This window comes from Curcuma longa, unplaced genomic scaffold (genome assembly GCF_044706935.1).
Source record: "Curcuma longa cultivar G26 ecotype Majalengka, Jawa Barat unplaced genomic scaffold, ITB_CL_G26_1.1 utg3290_np1212_1714210_RagTag, whole genome shotgun sequence".
NCBI lineage: Eukaryota > Viridiplantae > Streptophyta > Magnoliopsida > Zingiberales > Zingiberaceae > Curcuma > Curcuma longa.
Window position 1 is genome coordinate 1,096,080 of NW_027435602.1, and position 23,725 is coordinate 1,119,804.

Consider the following 23,725-nt stretch of genomic DNA (forward strand, 5'->3'; position numbering starts at 1 on the left):
ATTAAAATCGTAAAAATCCAACTAATCAAATCCAAATCTAGGGCCATAGAATATTAGTACAACAACTACGTAGAAAAGTAAACCATTGCTACCATATATTCTTCATCGCGTTCAAATGTGCATGGTTAGACAAAATTCTCAGTTGGTGGACAAGTCTTGATGGTGAGCATGTGGTTATTGGTCCTTGGAGCCAGGCACCCAGCTCGTGTGCAGTCTGTTTCTTTGTCTCCTTTTTCTCGTTTGCGAGTCGATCGACTAAATGCTTCCTTTACCTGTATATAAACATCGTTCCGTCCCGTAACTGCTGCTCAACGTAGACAATAAGCCTCGCGTTCCAAGGCCAAACAAAGCATGCTCCTCTGTGGTGCAAAATCCAAGCTTGAGCCCTTTGGGGAAAGCCAGAGATACAGCTTCTCCGATGACCTGCTGCCGTCTCTGGGAGCGAATATTAACCAGTCGATGAAGCTGAGGAGGTTCATAGTATCGCCCTTTGATTCTCGGTACAGGTGAGGAACTCGCTCTAGATCTTCTATAACGTTAGTCGTTGATCTGCCGATCGACGCGACTGATGATATTATTATGAGTACTCTTCGTGCCCACAGAGCGTGGCAGATGTTCCTGATCCTACTCGTCGTTTACTCTGCCTGGATCTGCCCATTCGAACTAGCATTCATGAGGCATTTGCCGGCAAAGCTTTTCTGGATCGAGAGCATCCTCAACAGTTTCTTCGCGATCGATATAGTACTCACCTTCTTCGTCGCCTACCTTGACCGGAGATCGTACGTCTTGATCGACGATCCAAAGAGAATCGCAGTCAGGTCAGTGCGCATGATTCTATATATCTCTAGCTAGAGACGATATCCAAAGCTTTATCTTCTTGCTGATCGATCGAGTCATGACCTCGCAGATATCTATCCTCCTGGTTCATATTCGATATCTTGTCGACGGCTCCATTCGAAGCGATCAGCCTTCTCTTCCGAGGCGACGGCAATGATCTCGGTTTCAAAATGCTGAACATGCTGCGACTGTGGAGGCTACGCCGGGTCAGTTCTCTCTTTTCAAGGTCTGCTTCCTGTCCAGCGTTTTCAAGTTGGATGAACAGTGAAAATGATTTAACACTGCGTGCCATTTAAAATTGTCCATAGGCTTGAGAAGGACATCAGGTTCAACTACTTCTGGACGCGATGCACAAAGCTTGTGTTAGTAAGCCTTCAGCCTATCCACTTACTTTTCGTCTCCAAACAAACCTGGTGGTGAATTCACACTTGTTGTTAATTGGTTTCAGGTAACTCTCTTCGCCGTGCACTGCGCTGGGTGCTTCAATTATCTAATTGCCGACCGGTACCCTAATCCCGAAAGAACATGGATAGGTGCAGTCATGCCGAGCTTTAGATCCGAAAGTCTATGGGATAGATATGTAATTGCAATTTACTGGTCCATTACGACGATGACAACAACCGGTTATGGCGACTTGCATGCTCAAAACACCAGAGAAATGCTATTTGATATCTTCTACATGTTGTTTAACTTGGGGCTGACAGCTTACCTTATCGGAAACATGACGAACCTTGTCGTCCATGGAACCAGTCGCACCCGACACTTCGTATGTGATGTTATTCTTTTCTCACTGACAATCAAGTTATCGCAATATAATCCACATCTTAAACTATCTGGTTGATTTTTGTAAGAACATTTAAGTTTGGTAACAACTAGTTGATGCAACTCATGAGGTCAATCAATGTCTTGATAATTGAATAGTTACTGTCCTACATCTTCTTCTTCTTCTTCTTCTCCTTTTGACAATGATTTGATGCGACAGAGGGACACAATTGAGGCAGCTTCAGAATTCGCAGCGAGAAATCAGCTGCCGAAGCGCATCAAAAACCAAATGCTCTCCCACATATGCTTAAGATTCAAGACGCAGGTGCTGAAGCTGCAAGACACCTTGAATGATCTTCCCAAGGGCATTCGTTCCAGCATAGCGTACAAACTCTTCGTTCCCATTTTACGACAAGCCTACCTTTTCCGTGGAGTTTCCTTCAACTTCCTTCATCAACTGGTACATACCAAAATATCTGAACTTAGTGTCGAGCTAATCCTCAACGACAGGAGCTGATATTTCTGTATCACTTTCTTGAAATAAATAGGTAACAGAGACGCAGGCCGAGTATTTCCCACCACGGGAAGATGTGATACTACAAAACGAGGCACCTACCGATCTGTACATCATAGTGACAGGAGCTGTGGTAAGGAAAGAACCAGTTGCTTTCGTTTGACAACAATCATCTCTGTTTCCTGAATATCTGATCACTTGGTTTGCTCACAGGACTTGAGATCAAATGTTGATGGGACTGAACAAGTATGCTACTTTCATTCACCCCATGATTTTCATACTAGAACATGTCTCTTGAAGTGTGTGTGTGTGTGTGTGTGTGTGTGTGTGTTCTCTAGGTTCATGGAAGGCTAGGAGCAGGGGAAGTGTTTGGGGAGATGGGGGTCTTATGCTGCAGCCCACAGCCATTCACTGCACGAACCGTGGAACTAACACAAGTGTTGAGGTTGAGCAGCACCACAGTGATGAACTTGATTAAGGAGAACGTCGAAGACGCGAATACGGTTATGAACAATCTTTTAGAGGTATTCATTTGCATCTTTGATCGATGCCTTGTTTGCCAGAAGCCACACCTGATTCTTCTCGACTCCGTTAACAGAAAATAAAACTACAACAAGTATCAGCTGCTGGAGTAGAGGAACATGGTTCGCATACAAGTTCAGCGAGGGAGAATCAGAGCTTTGTTTCTTGCAAGGAGTCTTACGAAGTCCAAACGGAAGAAACATGTGAAGCCAGTTCGATCGACGATAGCAGCATGCAGATGCCTAGAAAAAGAGTCGTCGTTCATATTCTTTCAAGAAAGACAACAAGTTCAAAGGAAGAACTAGGGAAGCTCATAAACCTGCCTGGTTCTTTGGAGGACCTCTTCGAGATTGCAAGTGAGTATTGCTTTCGACTACGGAAGTGATTAATCATCGAGACTAATTAATTTGCAAATGTGCAGGAGAAAAGTTCATTGGTCATCAGCCTACAAAGGTGCTCAATCAAGAGAATGCAGAAATAGATGACATTAGAGTCATTCGAGATGGAGACCATTTGTTCCTTCTAGAGGAGGAAGATCATGATCATTGTGTTTGACCTTAGGCAAAGTGGTGATCACATAAAGTTCCACACTTCTCAAGTTAACTGTCATCAATTTTATCACTAACATCAACATGTAGCAACCAATGATTATGTGTTGAAAAAGAAAGAAAACTTTATACTTTAATTTTTAACGAAAATCATAAGTGCAAGTGTTGCTGAAATCTCATTGATAAAGTTCATTAAGAATTTGGACATGACTATGCTTCTAAATGATGATAACAACAAAAATGATCAGGGATTCTTTTTTGCTTGAGAGTTTTTTCTTTTTTTTCGAAGAGGTCTGCAAGTCAACTAACTAACCTCTCTTGTGTCCCCATCCCCTCTGTTGTGTTGCACCAAATGTCTCTCCCCATGCAACCATCCTCATTCTCTGATGGGTGTCTTGGCTTCTTTCATCTTCTTCCTCCTCCTCCTCCTCTCCTCTCTCCCTCTGGTCATGTCCTTCTCCAGCTCCGGAGTCCGGGGAGGAGGCCACAGAATTCACGTCCTCAAGCCGCGGCCGTGGGCTTCCAGAGGCCAGAGCAAGAGCAAGAGCAGATCAATCAGGAGAGGGAGAAGAAGGAAGACGGCTGCAAGGCCGAAGACTGAAGCGGCTTTCTCCGCAATGCTACCGAGGGGATTCGTGCCGCCGTCGGGCTCTTCTTGGTGCCACAACGGCTCCCCTGAGTACGCCGTACTCTTTTGCAACGGCAAAGTGGCTTCTCCGTCTCGGCCACTGCCACCGCCGTCTTGTTCCAAATGCTAACTCCGCTAACTAGTGTTAGATGCTGCTCAACCGGCCCGTCTTCTTGCTTTTCCTCCTTGTCTTTGCCACTTTTCTCAAGTTAGTTTTTCTCCTATGTTCTCTCTTCGAGGAGATCGTTAGCGTAGTTCTGATGTAAAAACTAAACGATGCTAACCAAGCTTTTGGCCAGGAAGGAATGAGAATCTCGTTCATTCCTATTCTTCTCAATCTTACACACTGCATTACGCCACTTTTAATCCTACTGATTATATACACTGTATTCCTAATGCTTTTTTAATTTCACTCCACTGCCCTAAATGCAAATGGAATGGATTCGGTTAACAAACTTACCCACTGAGAAAGCTCCAACCAACAATTACCAGTTCTGATCCTCCTACCAGTAGACACCCTGAAAATTTCAGGAAGAACAGGTACAAATTGATGAATAGTGTATAGGATACGAGAGAAAACCTGAAGTAAACAGGAAAAAAGTAGAATCGAGAAAACCTGAAATGGATGGAGTTAGATAAGGTAGCAAGTAAACTAGTATTGAACTAGCAGAGCAGGAGGAGGAGGAAAAAAGGGAACTACTTTTCGACTAATACTGAATATTTGTAAGAAGTTGGAAAATACAAATGATAAAAGGCGTCAACGACCATGGCAGAGACATAGGGCATCTCCAATGGTGCATACAGTAGAATGGTTTTTGGGGCCCCCACAGGACCACATCAACAATTTTATTTTATTTTTTAAAAATAAGGATGGGGAGGGCTCCCAATGCCATGTCATCCACGGGAGTTCTTTGAGAACTCAAGGAGCTCCTATTGGGATGCTCTTAGATCACTTGGAATATGATCTATCTAATCACTTAGATAATCTAATAATCTATATCTAATAATCTATATAGATCATTATATTAGAGCACTTGGAGATTATCTAATGAACTATTGACTATAGGTGGCTGACTCGATTCTCGTTGACTCACTGGCAGATGACTCACCAATAGCTGATTCATCAACATTCGATCCATTAAAGTTCGATCCGTTAAAGATAGACCTGACTAAAGGATAGTTGTTAATTCATCAAGAAGGCAACCAAGAGCAATTTGTCAAGGAGTTAACCCATCCCTTATTCTTAGACTGAAACAAAGGTGATCTACGATGGTGGAAGATGAGCCAACATACAATCAAAGGATACACTACCATTAACAATATTGAATGCTACCTCAAGTTCTACGTTGCTCATCGACTGATGGCTTCCATGTGTACACATCTAATGATATCAACCATGTGAATGCAAGCTAAGTTGCAAGAGCCATTCCAAGAGATACCGCACATGGCAAAATTGATTCATTCCATGATAATGATATATACCAGAGCTAATTTGATATAATTAACCTATCATTATAATTAATAAAAATACTACAACATTAGGATAATCACGAGCGTCCCATCTTACATGTATTTCGATAGATATCATCAGCAAATGCCAAAATAACATCACATCTTACACGTATTTGGACAATATAATTGAAGTTCATCCACAAGTGTCAAAATGCCACCACATCTTCCACGCACTTTGATAATTGTTCACGATCGACAAATATCACAACCATATCCTAATCGAATATTCATTCACTTAAAACACCACTCTAAATAAACTACAGTATATATTAAACCAATTATCAACTCGCGATTGAATTAGCTGATCTATACAAATCCAACACGAGTCAACGGCTGCTCGTCCACAGGCGAATTAATGCAAGAGATAGGGTTGCAGTCAGCCCTCACAAGCTAATTAAGTTAGCCTGCGACAGTACGTAACTTTGCATGTGGCCAAGATTATCATTCCATTTTATAATATAATTAAGCAAACCCACTGGCGGGAGAGCTCGCAATGTTTGAAGTCAACGAGCCGGCCGGTGATCGACTTTTCAAAACGATCGACGCTATAAATATCCTGCAATTCCTCTGGTTAATTTGTGATCATCAACTAGCCATGGCGGCATTGCTCGGTGAGATAACGCTCCTCCTCGGTTTTCTTGCGCTGTTCAGCGGAGCCGCCGTCGACGCTCAGCTGTCTTCGACGTTCTATAGCAGTTCATGCCCCAACCTGCAGTCCGTCGTGCGATCCGCCATGACGCAGGCCGTCAACCGGGAGAGGGAGAATGGCTGCCTCCATCCTCCGCCTCTTCTTCCATGACTGCTTCGTCAATGTATGTATGCATGCATGCGATTGTTTAATTTCCTTAGTTACAGGGGGAGTTTTGGAGCTGAATTATTGAGTATTGCTATTTAGGGATGTGACGGATCGATTCTTCTGGACGACACGTCCACTTTCACCGGCGAGAAGAACGCCGGTCCGAATGTGAACTCTGCGCGTGGCTTCGAAGTCATCGACACCATCAAGGCCAACGTGGAATCCGCTTGCCGAGCCACCGTCTCCTGCGCCGATATTCTCGCGCTCGCCGCCCGTGATGGGGTTGTCCTGGTAAGCTGAATCCGGCCGGCATGGTATTGCCGATCGAGCCACCGTCTTCCTCGTCGTACTATAGTACAGTCGTCGCTAATTGATATTGATCATGTGCACTGCCACTTATGTTGGGTTCTGTGCGTAGCTTGGTGGACCGACATGGACTGTGCAACTAGGGCGGAGGGATGCGAGGACGGCCAGCCAAAGCGCGGCCAACAGCAACCTCCCTGGCCCCGGCTCCAGCCTCTCCCAGCTGGTGTCGAGGTTCTCGGCCAAGGGTCTGAGCGCGCGTGACATGACCGCGCTTTCCGGCGCGCATACCATCGGGCAGGCCCGGTGCGCCACCTTCCGCTCCCACATCTACAGCGACAGCAACATCAACAGCAGCTTCGCGGCGCTCCGCAGGCGGAACTGCCCGTCCTCCGGAGGCGATTCCAACCTTGCGCCGCTCGACCTCCAGACTCCCGTGGGCTTCGACAATAGGTACTACCAGAACTTGGTGGCGCAACAGGGGTTGCTGCACTCCGACCAGGAGCTCTTCAATGGAGGGTCTCAGGATGCATTGGTCCGCCTTTACAGCACCAACCCGGCGACCTTTAACTCCGACTTCACGGCGGCCATGGTGAGGATGGGAAACATCAGCCCCTTGACCGGGAGCAGAGGAGAGATTAGAGTAAATTGCAGGAGGGTGAACTGAAACTGATTGATATATATATATATATATTAGATCATATATATTTGTATTTGTAATTTGTATTGTGATGAAAATAAAATAAAATCCTACCACATGAGACAACAATTGCAATTTATTATTGTAGAACTTTCTGCAATAGAAATTTAAAAGAATTGTAATTAATATATAGGAGATATTTTAACAATATGCAATAATAATGGATATGACATGCAATTTTAGTGATTATAAAAATAATTATTATTATTATAGTTGTGATTATTGTAACATTGATATATCAATTGAAATTAATTTGTGATCGTTATATTGAACTGCTAGTTTTGTCAACAGGAGGTGTCAGATGTTGAGTTTGATTGTTAGTTCATTAAAAATTTGTTTGGTATGTATAAAAGCTTAGTTAACTCAATAAGTTGATCATTTGTAGAGATAAAGAAAATAGTTATATGGTTAGTACATGTTCTCGGACAAAGCAAAAAATCAATTTTCATTTTTTGTTCAAGTATGAAAAACTTAATTTGCAACAAAATATGTTGCTCTAATATTATATTAAACCATATTTTAGGTGCAATACTAATAAAAAGATGTAATTTCAAAGGAAAAAATTGAAGTCAAATGATTTCGAACGTTGCATTATCTTGACTATATATAGTTTTGTTAACCAATCTACGTTTTTGAATGCCATGAAATGAAATGGGATTTAGTTCAAGAAATATTATATACACATTAGTAAAGCATATCGTTTAACTCTAGCTAGTGAGGAATATAACAAACTATTATGATAATATAATAATGATGAATATAGTATGGAATCTCAATAATTATTTTCATCGTAGTTATCTTTACGTACGACCAGCATTTGACCACATATAATTTAGCTAGTGGTAATTCATCTTATCATTATTTAAATTAATAAGCTAGCTTCATGGAAGTTTCACTCCGACGTGCTTCCCTAAGGATTTCCCTGCTGGCTTCCATGCACAGGGTCAACGAGACGACGATAGAGTCTAGAGGATGGCGATCAAGATTCATATATATTTGCTGTCAACCAAACGTAGTCGCAAAGCAACTTAATTTCACGTAAAATGCATGAATGGTGGCTTGGCAAGTCAACGCCGACCTTAATTGGCATTTGGCACCTCACTGCAATTTGCAATTTGCAATTTGCATGCAGATTTCAACGCGTTGCCATTAATTAAACAGATGGAAAGCTGCTAGATCGCCTTCAAGCATAACTAAGCCATGGAAAATTAATAGACAGAGCTGATGGCTTGGTTGAACACTTGAATGAACGCCATTCATTAGAGGGCAAGAGAAAGAGACAGTTATCATCACAAAAATAATAGTACAGGATAATAATCAACAATTGATTCTAATTGTCGAAGACTTAATTATCATGTTTGGATTACGATCTCAACTATATTTATCATTATTTCGCCTTATGCTGCGGGCCAGGACGTACACTGGCGGCTCGGCGACCGACTACCAGATCGTGGTGTGGTGTGGATGATGAAGAAGAAGAATCGGCATAGAGAAACGGCGGTATGACATGGAAGATTCGGTCGCTAATAAGCAACTTTGTATGACTGTGGAAAGCTAGCTAGATCATGTTCTTGTTGGAAGATCAAGGGAGAAGAAATTAAGAGAAAGGGCCGGTTGGTGAGAGGAGGAGGAGAAAAATTAATTAAACACGGAGGAACATGCGACGGTACGTAGAAGGAAAAAAAAAACACAGGAAAAAATATTTAGGAGGAAAAATAATAGCTTTAATATACCATGTGTAAACATGTAGCTAGGAAAGCAAATGTTATCAAATACGGTTATAGTTGATAATAAACAAACAATAATAAATATATATGCAATCCAAAAGTACTCCTTTGTAATTGAAATATGTAATTTCTGATTATCATCCTAAACTGTCATCATTTAATAATACTGTGTGAAAAGTTTATCCTCTTAAAATTTCTATACATAAAAGCTGTTTCTTTTAGTTTTGATGATCACACACCATGGACGTTGATTGAATGTGAGATGTTGGTTTGCTTTAAATGAGAGTGACAAAAAATCTGGATCTAATTCGTTTACTGTTACACCAAGCGAATGTTGGTAAAAACCAGCTAGCCTTGTTGACTGATAACAGACAATTTGATTCATGGTGTTGTTTCATTACTCTGTAGGTGGCCAGCAAAGGGCCAAAGCTACAGAGCTTGTGAGGCCAGGAATGAACCAAACTGTACGATTTATATATTTATGTTGAAGCTAAACTGTTCTACATCCATTAATTAGTTAACTACAATTTAAAGACATGTCAAATAATTTTTTTTATTAAAAGTGTTTAAGGCTTTAAAGGACAAATAGATAGTATTGCAGTACCTTATATATAGTGTTCTCTTAACTTTATTATTTATGTTTATTTTTTATGATTTTGAGCTATAGGGTTATCTTAATAACAACCAATTAATTTAAATCATTTTAAGTTGATTAAAGCCACTTATAGTCTATTGACCAGTTGACTACCGTAACATCGCTTAACACTTGATGTCACAATATAATTAACACTTGATGTCAATGTACTTAGCTCTAACAATGTTGTTGAATACAAATAAACATGTCCCCGGAGCAATGGTGCAACGGTAGGACATCTGAATTGTAATTTAGGGACCTGTGGTTCGATCCCCAGCTACGGCGTATTTGCAGGAATTTTCCTCCAAATGGGGAACGCAATCAAAGGATGCTGGGCATCTGGATTGGCCGCCATATGCGCTCCCGATTTACCCTGGTAGTCGGTGGGAAATGGGACCGGACCGACCACCCCAGAGATGTGGCTACTGGGATTATCATTTTTTTTAATACAAATAAACATAACTTCGTGTACTTCAAAAGAAACTTTTCCATATTATTCTTGTCTCTATACATCTCAACCAAATGATAGAGCAAAAAAGAAAACAAATATATTAACATTATCAAAACTCAACTAGTCTCTTCATTTGTTCCTTATAAATTATAAGGAGAAGTTCTGTCGATTGATGCCTACACTATCAATAGAACATCATCATTTGTCATCAAAGAACAATCACATATGGAATGCCCCTTTGGCACTTCACCTAATTAATATAATTACTCTATTCTTAAACCATTTAATTAAGTGTGTAGGTTTTATTCTTCTTCCATCACAAGAGCATGATAAACTTGAACCTCGCTCCTGCTTTTGTTGTTTCCAAGGATAAAGTATTGAACACAAACGGTATTGATGTTGTGATCCTATTAACAAATGACTTCAGATTTTAAAACACGTTATATTTCTAGAAAATGCCATGTTTATTAGCATTTCTTAATTCATTGAAGAACACCCTACCTCCATAGCACCTACAAATTAAATATTGTGGAACTGTTTTCTAATCCTATATATCAATATATGGAGAAGGTTCAACATTCAGATAAGATGACAAGAATTCTACCCAATGATATGTCGAGGAAATGAATCTTCTTAATTAACAAATTCAAACAACTTCATTAAAGTTAGATAATCTCAATATTATAATTTGCCATTGTTATCATGTTCTTGCTACATTGCCATCTCTGGTAGTAGTTATTCTATGAGAGAATGAATTGTAGATACTGTAAAAAAAGATGGACTTGGGATCTGGTTGACCTGCCTCTTGAAAACGCAGCAGTAGGATGCAAAATGGATCTACAAGATAAATTGAGGGTACAGAGCAAACCTCTTAATAAAGGGTTCACATAATAGTATGGAATTTATAATTATAAAACATTTGCTCCAATTATAAAATTAATTATTATTAGTGCAAGCAATCTTAGTCAACATTACCAAATTTGAATGGACTGGAATTAAGTTTTCTTGCATTGTCATATTTGAACAATATATTTGTTGGTTGAATGAATTATGTTAAGTAGGTCAATTAATTGAATATTTGATTGTCGATCAATATATCTCTTAATTAAAGTGGAAAGTTAAGTAGACCAAAGTTAATGAGATGCTTAAGTACAATGGAGATGTCTAAGTGGATCACAGTTGATTGAACACTTGACAGTTTGAAGTCCAACATGAAGTTGGCAAAGGCGAAATCCAAATGGATCGAGATTGATTGGACACTTGACAATGAAGGAAGTCCTAATAGCTCATGGAGAATCGAATATTAGGTATGAGAAGGGAAATCCTAAAAGTTAAGGTTGGTCATATGCTATGTAAGGATAAAGTCCCGACATATCAAAATTAATTGATCAGATGCTAGGAAATGAAGAAATTTTGACATGTCAAGATTGATAGATGCTAGACAACGAAAAGGCCTAATAGGTTATAATTGATAGGATATTATGTAAGAGATGAAAAATTCTTATAGATCAAGGTTGATCGGATGTTAAGTGGGTAAAGTCCTTGTACGTTGAAGTCAATCAGACATTAGACAAGGATTAGACCATAGTAAATCAAGAACCGAGATACGAGGATCCTTTAGCATAAATGAATTTTGCGAACAGTTTTCTGCTATAGTAATAAATGATTGATAAACAATATCAATCGACTGCTGTAGTATTCTACTGAAATAACACTAGACTAATGAACAGTAATAATCGCCTATTCATGTTCAAACCAGAATTAGTAAGAGATATGTTCTACAAGTGCAATAGTTAAATAGGAGCAATTGACTTATGATGATGAGCAATTAACTTATAGATAAAAATCAATCATGACCTGAAGGTTATAAAAGAAGAATTTTGAATTTTTTTACCATCGGTTCTTGAGGATTTTGGAAGAGAGTACTATTGCATTTCCAATTCTCAAGAGGTAAACCAAAACAATCAACAGTGAGCAAAGCCAATTTTATTTCTATAAACTTGTTTGTTTCGATTTCTTTGATTTTATTTGTATATTTACATTTGACTTGTATTATTTATAAGCACAGATATTATAAAAGATTTCTTCACCTTCGGAAGATATCTGACAAAGAGAAGACACGATGGAGTATCGCTAGCTAGGAGTAGGCTGCGGAATAGGAATCGAGAGTTCCAAACCACTTAAAATGATTTGTGTTGTGCTTGTGTTTATTTTTGTATTTATATCTTTCCAGTACGTATCTAATTCTTTGTAGACAAGAATAATGAACGAAATAAAAAAATCGTTATTCAGTCCCCTATGTTGGATTTAATCTATTATGAATTTAATCTATTAAGGTGGACTCAATTATAATTTGTATATGCTAATACGAACTGAACACATTTAAGTGATCTAACCAAGGTTTATCAGATTCTGAATTATTAAATATAGAATAAATATATAGAATCTGTTAGTCCGTTTCGTTATTATTGGATGTGGATTAAATATGTAAAATTGGTTAGTCCGTTCCGTTATTATCTATAAACTGATAACATATTCGATTTCTATATATAGGGTTTGGTCTCTGAGAGTTTAAAAATAACTGACATCTCACCTTTGTTTTCCATTGACGAATTTACGGCGTTGTTATTTTAATTCCCTTAAAAGACCACCCTCTTACTTCCGCTTTATCTTCTTCTATAAGATTGAGCAGTTGATGTTGCAGGATAAGGATAATGACTCTCCGATCAAATTCTTTATCATTGTTTACATATTTTATATGTTAAATCATATTTCGTTGAAATTAGATTATTATTTTATTTATATTTTTAATTATTTAAGTTCTTATTCAATTATAAAATTTATACAATTTAGAATTTATAAATTATTTCACCCACTAAAGTCAATTGTGCAACAACCACTGTCCTAACTTTTATTTTCATCCCTGCAATTCATAAATGATGCCCTATTGGAAGAAGCTTTTATAATGTTAGGCAAAGCAGTTGAGTAGCTTATGCAAAGCAAGCAGTCAATCTGCATTATGGAAGGTACTGCAGAAACAGGTCATCATTCTCTGGCACAAGAAAACTCTGAGAGCCAACTCATTCCATTCAGAGCAGTACTGTAAACCACGGCCCCATTTTCCCTCCAAACAGGGCAACTACAGTTATCAATGCTCTTCCTTCTGTGCCCTCCTCATTCTGCTTTTGATCTGTTTGATATATTTCCAGAGTGAATCAATGCACTCGCCATGCATCTGAATCCTGAAAAATAAGTTATTTCTTAAATTTGCCATGTGATTTCTATCAATGCCTCACCTAAATCTATCTCATGTACTGCTCCCAAATGCAATATATGTATCCTGCTCAGTTGGATTACTCAGGATCAATCTGATAATTTGGCATTGAATTCGAAGTTGAATGCTGCATTGAGCATCCAATGGAAGGGATGAATGCAGGGCAGCTGAGACAAAGACAAGCTGGCAGGTGGCTTAGAGTGTTTCCCCCTCCCTTGCAAGAACTCATTTAATGTTATCGAGCTACTCACTACCGAACTGAATCCATGCTCATCAATCCTCTTCGCCGGATCTCAACACTTTTTATGGGTATTTATACCCTTGCAACCACACCAATCCTCTCCATTGCAGCAACAAATTGGTGAAGCATGGAGTGCTGCAAGTGTTTCATGGTTTGCTTTCTGCTGCTCGTGTTGGCCTCTCAAAATGTGGCCATGAGTCGAAGTCTGCAGGCGCAGGATCAGGATCAGGAGCAGGAGCAGGAGCAGAAGAACTACTATCCTCCCTCAACTGGGGCCTCTCCATCTCGTAGGTTCTATTCGAGAGCACCATGTTCTTGGCTAGCTTACTGTAAATCCTCGTATTTTCTTCCTTTGCAGACTCCAATGGCGGCGCGCCGGATTGTCCAACTGCCTCCGGCGGCGCATCCCACGCCACCCCCACGCCGTATCACCATGGAAGCGGAAGATACGGCACTCCCACGCCGTCTCAGGGAACACCAAGCACACCCGGCGGCGGCTACTATAACTCGCCTCCTGCTACAGGAGGAGGCGGCGGCGGCGGGCACTCTTCTCCAGCGTACCCCTCGCCTTCGACCCCTGCGGTCGACCCTAAAATCCCTCCCTTCTTCACTGGTACATGCAAGTAAGTTGATTGTTTACTGTATGTACGTTATATATATGGACTGAAATCGAGGTTGCAGGAGTCGATGATGAGTTAATTCCCGATTGCAGGTACTGGGGATCCCACCCTGAGATCATAGCCGCCATTTTGGGGTCGCTGGGCAACATCGGGGACATCTTCGGCCACGGCTCCGCCTCCTTCTTCGGCGGCAACCCCAGCCTCCCGGCGGCGCTGACGAACACGAGGTCGGACGGGTACGGCGAGCTCTTCCGCGAGGGCACCGCCGCCTTCCTAAACTCCATGGTCAACAGCAAGTTCCCGTACACGACGCCGGAGGTCAAGTCCGCCTTCGTCGACGCCATCACCTCCGACGGCGCTGCCCAGGCGCAGGCCGACGTCTTCAAGCAAGCCAACGAGGCGGAATAAAAGGGCTCCAGTCAATCATCACCTCCCTTGAGGCCTTGAGCTAGATTGCATGCACGCATTCATTAATTACGTGATCATGTGTTCTCTGATTAATTGTACGTCATAATTGTGATTGGTGGTGTTTGTTAGTTATTTAGCAGAATGTTGTCGATTATTGGCGAGGTGGTGATGATTCATGACTGGTGGATCCCTGATTGCAATTGATATTATATTCTTCGCCTTGTTGTCATTGTGCCCTTGCAAAATTAATGGAAGCTAACGTGATGAACATTTAATGATACTTGATTATATATCAACAAAATTAATTATAGTTCCAAGTTCCTTTCTTCACTCATCTTCTTCGTTCTAGCCATTAGCCAGGCAGGTTATCACTTATCTCAATACGATCAGGTGTAGATTTCATGTGAGAATTTACAGTCAAACAATTGATCTTTCAGTTTGATTTTCACAACATCGACTTATGCATGAGTAAAGTTGCCTTATACATGATGCCGCATCATCACAATGTAGATGCCCTTCTGAATATAAATGCATTTGGTGTGTTGGAATGGAATGTAAAGGGGATTGATTCACTCCCACTTGCTATGCACATTCAAGTTACGTTGATTATTCCATCAACTTAGTTGTTTTGTTCAACTTGATAATTAACTTGTTCAAGAATAAAGAAAAAGAGAAACTTGCTAATAGAGGTGTTTAACTCAAAGTTTAAGCATAGTCATTGGTGCACTATGCGATATTTCAAGGTGTGTTATCGTATGTTATATCTATATAAAAAATAATTAAAATTATTAATTAAAGAAAGGTAGTTGTAAATTTCAAGGTATTTCAAGCCTTGATAATTAACTTGTTTAATAATAAAGAAAAGAGAAACTTGCTAATAGAGGTGTTTAACGCAAAGTTTAAGCATAGAGTACTCATTGGCGCACTATATATGCGATATTTCAAGGTGCGTTATCGTATGTTATATCTATATAAAAAAATAATTAAAATTTCTAATTAAAGAAAGGCAGTTGTAAATTTCAAGGTATTTCAAGCCTTGATAATTAACTTGTTCAATAATAAAGAAAAAGAGAAACTTGCTAATAGAGGTGTTTAACTCAAAGTTTAAGCATAGAGTCATTGGTGCACTATATGCCATATTTCAAGGTGCGTTATCGTATGTTATATCTATATGAAAAAATAATTAAAATTATTAATAGGTAGTTGTAAATCAGAACGTGATGCCGAGTGAGTGCTAAAACCGAAACTTGAGGTTGAGACTCGAGATTAAGATGAGGTTGGCACGTGATACCGAGTGAGTGTTGAGATTAGAACTTGAGATTGGGACTTAAGACCGAAATGAAGTCAATACATGAAGGCGAGTGGATGCAGAAGTTAGGCCCTAGACCTGAGAGACAACTACCATCAAGATCTGGGGTGTGTTGGTTTCTTAATTGTTTGTCTCTCGAATATTTCTAATCTTTCTTATAAGATTACTAATTCTACTCTTTCCTGTTTTATAGCCACTTGATATTCCATCAGCAACTACGTGTCAGTTCAGAGACTCCATTGTATCAGTATGGGACCGTTAGGGTGGCGGATTACACCTTTTTGCAGAAGAGACTCCATTGTATCAGCAATACTTGAGGTATTGAGTTTCGGTTTCGCACTCTAAAAGAGTTACATGACTATTTGTAGTTTAGAGGTTCGGCTCTACCCTCTAAAGGAGTTGTGTGACTACTCGTCACTACCCTCTAAGAGGTGCATGATTACTTATAGTTTAGAGTTTCGACTTCGCCCCCTAATTAAGAATTGTATGATTATTTATAATTTAAAGCTTTGGCTCCATCGTAATGAAGAGTTGCATACATACGATATATGCATTTTACCAAATGGATTGCAAGTTCATTTACCCCATTGAAAATCATTCATCATATATATGCATTTCATTTTAAATAGATTGTAAGTTGTTCATCCATATAATATACATGATGTATCCTTATTAGACAAATTGTAAATCATTTATCATATGTATTTGTGAATTGATTGATAAATTGAATTAAGAATATGAATAAAGCAATAAAAAAGAGAAAGATGAGGAAATCGTATAAAAGAAGTTTAAGAGAAATTATGATAAGAGAATATTAACGATATTAAATATAGAAAATTATGACCTTGACTATCTGTTATTCTTTAGACTCTCCTGAAATGTATCATTTTAATTATGCACTTCTTTTTTATATTCATTTTATATTTTTATGTTTATTTTTGAAATTGTTAATCTTCAGATTAATGTATAATAAGATATATATGTGCATAATATTAGTGGAGTTTACACATGTAGTTAGTTTAATTAGTTTTTGTTTATATTTTAATTTGCTTTGACATTATTCATATAATTGTAATTTTATAACAACTCTGCTTGATGATTAGTTGGAAATTGTCAAACACCAACATTATTGAGAAGATAATTGTTCCCTGTAGTTGCTAATTGTAATTTTTCGATTTACTTTCTCACATATGATCGTGAGATTGATCGTGTAGGGCCGCTGAGATGACCGATTCAGATTATGACCATCTGTGAGGAGGTAAATCAAAAAACTACTTGATAACTACAAAAAATAATTATCTTCTCAAGAATGTTGGTGTTTGATAATTTCTAACTAATCAACTGAGTTTCATCAATCAGAGTTGTCATAAAATTAATTACAATTATATGAATAATGTCAAAAAAAAATATAAACAACAACTAATTAAACTAACTATCTGCGTAAACTCCACCAATATTATGCACATATATATCATATACATTAATCTGCTGATTAACAATTTCAAAAATAAACATAAAAATATAAAATAAATATAAGAAAGAAGTGCATAATTAAAATGACACATTTCATGAGAGTCTAAAGAATAACAGATAGTCAAAGATCATAATTTTCTACATTTAATATTGTTAATCTTTTATCATAATTTCTTTTAAACTTCTTTTATGTGATTTCCTCATTTCTCGTTCTTTCTCTTTTATTACTTTATTCTTATTTTTAATTTGCTGAAGAGAAGATAGAGCAATGATATGTAGCATGAAAAAGTCTAACATGAAATCAACATGACATAGCATGCAGTGGATTCCACATTCATACAGTAGGATCCACAGGCATACAGTTGAGTATGTCATATTGATTTCATGTTAGACATTTCATACTACATATCATTAATGCTCGAAAAGACAATTGTTTCCCATGCACGTGTAAGTTACACGATCGACTAAATCTTCAAAATTGTTTTCATCATCTCATAACAGAAATAGCTCAATGCCGCAGCAGGGAGGACCTGCACAAACGACGACAATATATTTACTGATGGAACTATGGCAAAGAATTATATCGTTACGTCTGAAACATGACTATAGGACACAAAAAATTATCAGAAACCTGTAGAGTGCTGGGGACTAGACCTACAAAGAGAGATTCCACTCCTTCTCTTTTGACAAGATCGATGAAGGCTGAAGACAACCGCAAATTGCTGGATTGCTGGAGTTGCTGCTGCCTCCTTATGACTTCTAGAGGATATGTCACTGTCTCGGAGACAGCCCCTGCAATTGCACTATACAACAAGGTCCTCACAGGACCTAACTGATCACTCCTCTCACCGCTAGTGTCCTTCTTCATCTTGGAAAGGTGTGAGTTCTTAAGGATGTCATAGACAAGGTAGAAGACTGCACTCGATGGCCCCATGCTGATGAGGGCTGCATTCAGACCCTTGTACAGTGAGTAGAAGCCTTCATTCTGAACCATACTGCATAAGCACCCTGCCACCCCTCCGAGAGCTTCGCCGCCCGGAGCCGCCAGTCTTGTTCTTACCTATCAGGGAAGCATGATCACTTACTGCCACAGCGTGAACAAGCTGTGGTTGCATCAATGTCACTTACTGTATCCAGAGGAATGCATAGGACAGTAGAAAGGAGGCCAGAGATGGCACCGCCAATGACACTGTCATGATTGGTGATTCTGTTCTTCCCCTCCAAGCGGAGCAGCCAACCCACATACATGTCGTAGGCGATGAAATTGATGGACTTGGAGGGAACCATGCGCAGAAGATTGAGCCCATTGCCCTTCCAAAACCCGCTCAAACCCTCAGAATCCCAGATACACTGAACAATCTTTAGCCAAGAACGCTTCGATCCCTGCACCATGCACTCTAGCTTAATCCTCTCCAGCGGAGCTATGCAGGTCCTGCGCATAATTTTTCCAAAAAAAAAGAAGAAGAAGAAGAAGAGGAAGAAGCTAAGCTTCACGCAAAGTCGCATGATTCGTTCACGCATTGAAACAAACACGGCATGAGCACAGGGGGAGCGAACCTGGAAATCATTGTGGAGACTGCACCTGCAACGAGAAACTTAGGCATGTCATTCCACGAGCCCTTCCGTCTAGCCGTGCCTCCATCTGAACTCAGTCCTCCGCCGCCGCTGGCACTCCCACTCTCCCCCACCTCCTCTCCTCCTCCACCAGAACCACCACCCCTGACGGTGGCTGCCACTTTTTCAGATTTGAGGACGTGTCCAACTCTCCTAGCTACATCAATTGTAGCACCGGCAGCCACATTCCTCACAGTGATCAAGAAACTCAACTCTGAAGTGGAACCAGGCTTGACGGGGAGATGGGACTGCAGGATCTTGGACACCCAGCGGGAAACAGAGAGCAGTTCTCGTGGGCATTCCATCAAAAGGTTCGAATCTTTTCCCGTGCCGGTTTCTGACAAGCACAGAGCAGACATGTTCATCAGAGCAATGCAACTGCGGAATCACAAGGGAGCCATGGTGGGTATTAATGGCGATTAGGGTGGGGACCAGGACTGATTGACCAAAGCAAACCTGAAGCCTTGCCGAAAGGAATTAAGCATCTTCACGTCAGATTTTCCGGGAAGGGAGAAGCCGTGAATTGGAAACCAGCGAGGTCATTACATGTGTTGCAGAGGCAGCGAGTGATAATATATAAAAATACACGTTGCATGATAAAATATTAGATCCTTCAACAAAGATTGTCACGTGGCTTGATATTTAAGAACAATACGAGATTCATTATTCCAAAAAAAAACTTGAGTTATTGTTAACCAGAGAAAATATTTATGAAGGAAGATTGATTAATGAAGTGGTGGCAGTTGAGCTGACCGACTGTTTAGAGAATCTTATATATTTAATTTGTCGTTGTGAAACCGGTGATTGAGTACAATATAATTGTTTTTTTTTAAATGTTAATGCAACAGAAACTGTCGATTATAAATATAATAGCACGAGCGGGGTTAAAGTAAGTAAAATTTTTGAAAGGTGGTCCAGTTTCTTGGATTACGGTGGTCGATTTATATGTAAGTGTTTTAAGTGCCCTTTAAATCTCGGTTGGTTGGGATGAGACATGTATGGATTTTAATTACACTTGAAAAGTTTTTAAAAATATTTAAGTTTAATTTGAAGGTGCGTGACAAATGACTCATCTAACATAAAATTTTGTCTCGGTAGAAAATCAAAAAGATATTTTTTTAATCTATTTTATTTAAAGAATATATGTTCCTCGTATAAAATTTATCAGTGTCTCATCTTTTATTTCATACTCAAAATACCCTTTTATTTTTAAACAATCTTTTTTTTTTTAAATGAAGAGTACTGATCATTCTTAAAGTTCACCCTTTTAAAATTAATGATATTTCATAAAGTTTTATTATCCTGCACACGCATTCATAAGCATCCCGTAAGCAATAGTGTTAATTTATTTTTTTAATTTTCACTTTCTTTAGTGTAAATCCTAAACTCTAAATCATAGTTTGTAGAATCGTGATCCTATGCAGAATCAATTTGGGATCAAGAGGATCAGTTGGGATCTGATCGTAGAATCATACGATCTTACCAAAAACTCTTAAAAAATTTATGGTACATAATTAATAATTAAATAATAATAAAAAGATCATTTGTATATAAATAGATTAATAATTTTGTATATGCATGTAATCTTCGACACTCGATACCATAAATGACATTATTATATTAATAATTTTAAATTAATTAATAATTTAACTATCATTCTAGCACAATAACACTCAATAATATTTATATTTTCATATCACAAAATAATTGTATTCAACCACGAGATATTCTACTGGTTCACAAGATGATGACTCAGTTTAAAGGCCAACAAAGCAATTGACGACGTAGCAAAAGTTATTGAAACTTTTGATAAGAACAGAAACATCGAAAATGATCTTCTAAAGACCTGTTTGTTGGGTTGCAAGAGTGCAAACATAGTCCCACATCTAAAACACATGGAAAAGATCATGAGTTTAATTAAAAGGATGGAAGATATCTCCAATGGCATATGAGATTTTTTAGAGAGAGTCCAAGAATAAAACCATAAGGATTTAAACCCATCTGTACTAACATTGTTGATTTGTCATAATGTCAAATAATAGACATCCAAAAATTTATCATTGTTTGAAAAAATAAGCGACATAATATTATTGATAGATTTGATATATTATAAGTCCCTCTCAAAACTTGAAAACTTTTATCAATCCTATGATCAAGAATCGATTTGGAGGTCATGATCCAAGATCACGATTTTGCAAACATGGCTTTAAAACTTAAATCCTAAAAAAAAGATTTTAAAAACTTAATACTATGTATGCTCCCGGGTACTCATGGTAACTTTCACATAGTTTATATATTGAATTTATATTATCGATGGATTACTATCTTTTTTTTCTCTTTGTTTTCTAAATTTTTATACATTTATCTATTTATTTCTCAAATAATTAAAAAGTATTCAAAATATTACTAAAAAAAATAATTAATGATCTTAATTCTTAATGAAGCTGATTTTAGGAAAGGAAACGTGTCTAGACCCTAAATCTTTCTCCTATAATTGAGCGAGTTAGTGGATGTAATCGCACGTTCTCATGCATTTCTGGTTCAGCGCCCGAAATAGCAGCGTATATAGGTACTTCCTCGTCCATCCTCCGATCAACTAGAAAAAGAGATGGCCGGAGAAATGCGAGCGGCGGCGCCGTGGATGCTACACCTAGTGGTGGTGGTGCTGGTGGTCGCAGGAACGGCGAAGGCGGACTCCCACAACGAAGTGCTCACCCCCTGCGACGACGCCAAGATCCAGCGATGGGACGGTTTCACCTTCGGCATCGCCTTCTCCGGCCGCGAGTCCTTCTTCTCCAACGACGTGCAGCTCTCCCCCTGCGACAGTCGTCTCCCCCTCTCCTCCAACGGCGCCCAGCTCGCCGTCTTTCGCCCCAAGGTCGACGAGATTTCTCTCCTCACCGTCAACGTCAGCGCCAACACCTTGGTAAATATTAGATCCTTAGTTTAACGAACAAACAGATTCATACAGTAAACTGTATCGGATCGTCGTCTTTTTCAGATAAGTAGCGGCGGATACATGGTTGCATTTTCCGGCCGGAAATATGCAGCGCGTTCTTTCCCTACTTTCGTCGGCAATAGCTCGTTCATGGTAACCGGCTTCACGCTGGTATGCTTGTTCTGACCAAAAGAATCCCTTTGGAAACGTACGTAAACGTCGACATCGATCACTGAGACATTTCGCTCAGGTCCTTGAGTTCCAGGAGGGCACGCTTGTGAACCTGTACTGGAAGAAAGATGGCTGCAGTCAGTGTTCCGGGAACGAGTCCTTCGTTTGCCTCCACGGCCAAGAATGCGCGATCAAGACGTCGAGCTGCACGTCGCAGGGTGGTTCCATCGATTGCGGCATAGGCATACAGTTGGCGTTCTCAGGCACCGATAAGCACGATGCTGTTCTCAATTCATGGTACGAGGTCTCCAACCTCCAGCAATATTCTCTCTATGGATTGTTTTCGAACCTCAAGGGCTCCCTTACCAGTCAGTTTAGCAATGCTTTCTAACTCTGCTCTGTGCTCCTGATCGCGTCACTTTGACGACTACAATGTAAATCTATTTTATTCCAAGTTTAAATCATTGAAGAGGTTGTCTTGCTTGAACCATATATATTACAGAAGGAAACCAATTGCATGCGTGGTAGGCTGGTTAATGTGAAAGAAATGTTAGAAAGAAAGGAAAAAGAGGCGGGGAAGGAGACTCTTGTGAATGAGAGTCTTCCGTTTCACGTTGGGAATTTTGAGGTTAGAAGTTAGTTTATAATGAATCATAATTATTGAAATTGTAAATATGTATGGGAAGAGATTCTCTTTCACCTACATATCCACATGGATATAAATTTAGGAATTGTATTATATATACTAAATCAAGATAACTCATGTACGACTTATATATATATAATGTTCCTCTTTATGTAGTATTTTTCAAGCTCTTCCAAAACTTCAACACTCAACATAAGCCATTGAGTTATTGAGCACAAATCGATTCAATTAATGTTATTGAGTAGCTCTATGTGCACTATGCTAAAACCCACCCTGCATATCTAATACACAGATTAGAAATACAAGTAAAATATAATTTAAATGTTTTAATTAAATATATCAAAATAACCATATATATATATATATGAAACACCTTGTGCTGTCATGCATTGAGAATGTTATGGCAATTGTTCATCATACCCTTTAGTGCATCTTTCAATGTTAATTATTTGGATTGAAAAATATTGATATCTCTAATTATAGAGAGAATAAATATTTTAAAATTTATAAAAATTTGAATAGTTGACGCATCTCTCTAATCCATTATTTTAATTCCACCTAAATTACACAAAATTAATTCTCTCAAGCTCAAGAAAATATTTTTCATATGTGATTCCATAAGAAATAATAAATATGCATACAAGTTAGCTAGCTAATTCATGAACTTCAGACCCACAAATATTTAAACTCATCAACAAGCTCCAACATTGAACTCATCTCATGAGCATCAACTTAATTAAGTTGGTTGGACTAATCGAGAGCAGAACAGATAATTCAAAGAACCAACATACCAAATGGGTTGATCGAGTGGTTGGGTAGGACAAGCTAGGTGAGCCTATAGGTCAACCAGTTTGAGTTAGTCCATAGGTCATTGGTAGGCCAAATAGGTTGGATATATGGTTTGTAGGACCAAGCAAGACGTGGTTTGATTTGTCTGAGTGGCCAGTTAAGTCAATTAATATACATGGGCCAGGATAACTAGTTGAGCCGAGCAACCAAGTGGTTAAGCAATTCGAACCATCTGAGTTGGTCAAGCTCAGTGGTTTGGAACACCTTAGTTGGACAAACATGGCAAACTAGGCAAGCCAACTGAGCAA

The 23,725-nt window shown here is 39.0% G+C and overlaps 4 protein-coding genes and 1 pseudogene across 4 annotated transcripts; 4 read left to right on the plus strand and 1 right to left on the minus strand.

Moving 5' to 3' along the window:
• The first annotated feature begins 294 nt into the window (after window positions 1–294).
• LOC141820386 (potassium channel KAT3-like) lies at window positions 295–3,482 on the plus strand. Its single transcript, XM_074707688.1, has 11 exons — window positions 295–506; window positions 603–818; window positions 908–1,063; window positions 1,146–1,203; window positions 1,286–1,603; window positions 1,820–2,059; window positions 2,148–2,246; window positions 2,327–2,359; window positions 2,452–2,637; window positions 2,712–2,991; window positions 3,057–3,482. Exons 1-11 carry the CDS (start codon window positions 352–354, stop codon window positions 3,188–3,190), a joined length of 1,875 nt encoding a protein of 624 aa, XP_074563789.1. The 5' UTR covers window positions 295–351; the 3' UTR covers window positions 3,191–3,482.
• Window positions 3,483–5,834: 2,352 nt separating this feature from the next.
• On the plus strand, window positions 5,835–7,178 carry LOC141820352 (peroxidase P7-like; annotated as a pseudogene).
• Window positions 7,179–13,576: 6,398 nt separating this feature from the next.
• Window positions 13,577–14,611, plus strand: LOC141820485 (uncharacterized). Its single transcript, XM_074707812.1, has 3 exons — window positions 13,577–13,736; window positions 13,808–14,072; window positions 14,162–14,611. The coding sequence occupies exons 1-3, from the start codon at window positions 13,577–13,579 to the stop codon at window positions 14,475–14,477; spliced, it is 741 nt and encodes a 246-aa protein (XP_074563913.1). The 3' UTR covers window positions 14,478–14,611.
• Window positions 14,612–17,420: 2,809 nt separating this feature from the next.
• LOC141820480 (putative mitochondrial adenine nucleotide transporter BTL3) lies at window positions 17,421–19,238 on the minus strand. Its single transcript, XM_074707806.1, has 4 exons — window positions 18,817–19,238; window positions 18,388–18,691; window positions 17,891–18,319; window positions 17,421–17,789 (listed from the first exon to the last, which is right to left on the minus strand). Exons 1-4 carry the CDS (start codon window positions 19,236–19,238, stop codon window positions 17,724–17,726), a joined length of 1,221 nt encoding a protein of 406 aa, XP_074563907.1. The 3' UTR covers window positions 17,421–17,723.
• Window positions 19,239–21,493: 2,255 nt separating this feature from the next.
• LOC141820481 (uncharacterized) lies at window positions 21,494–22,373 on the plus strand. The gene is made up of 3 exons (XM_074707807.1): window positions 21,494–21,799; window positions 21,875–21,982; window positions 22,062–22,373. The coding sequence occupies exons 1-3, from the start codon at window positions 21,494–21,496 to the stop codon at window positions 22,371–22,373; spliced, it is 726 nt and encodes a 241-aa protein (XP_074563908.1).
• The last annotated feature ends 1,352 nt before the right edge of the window (window positions 22,374–23,725 follow it).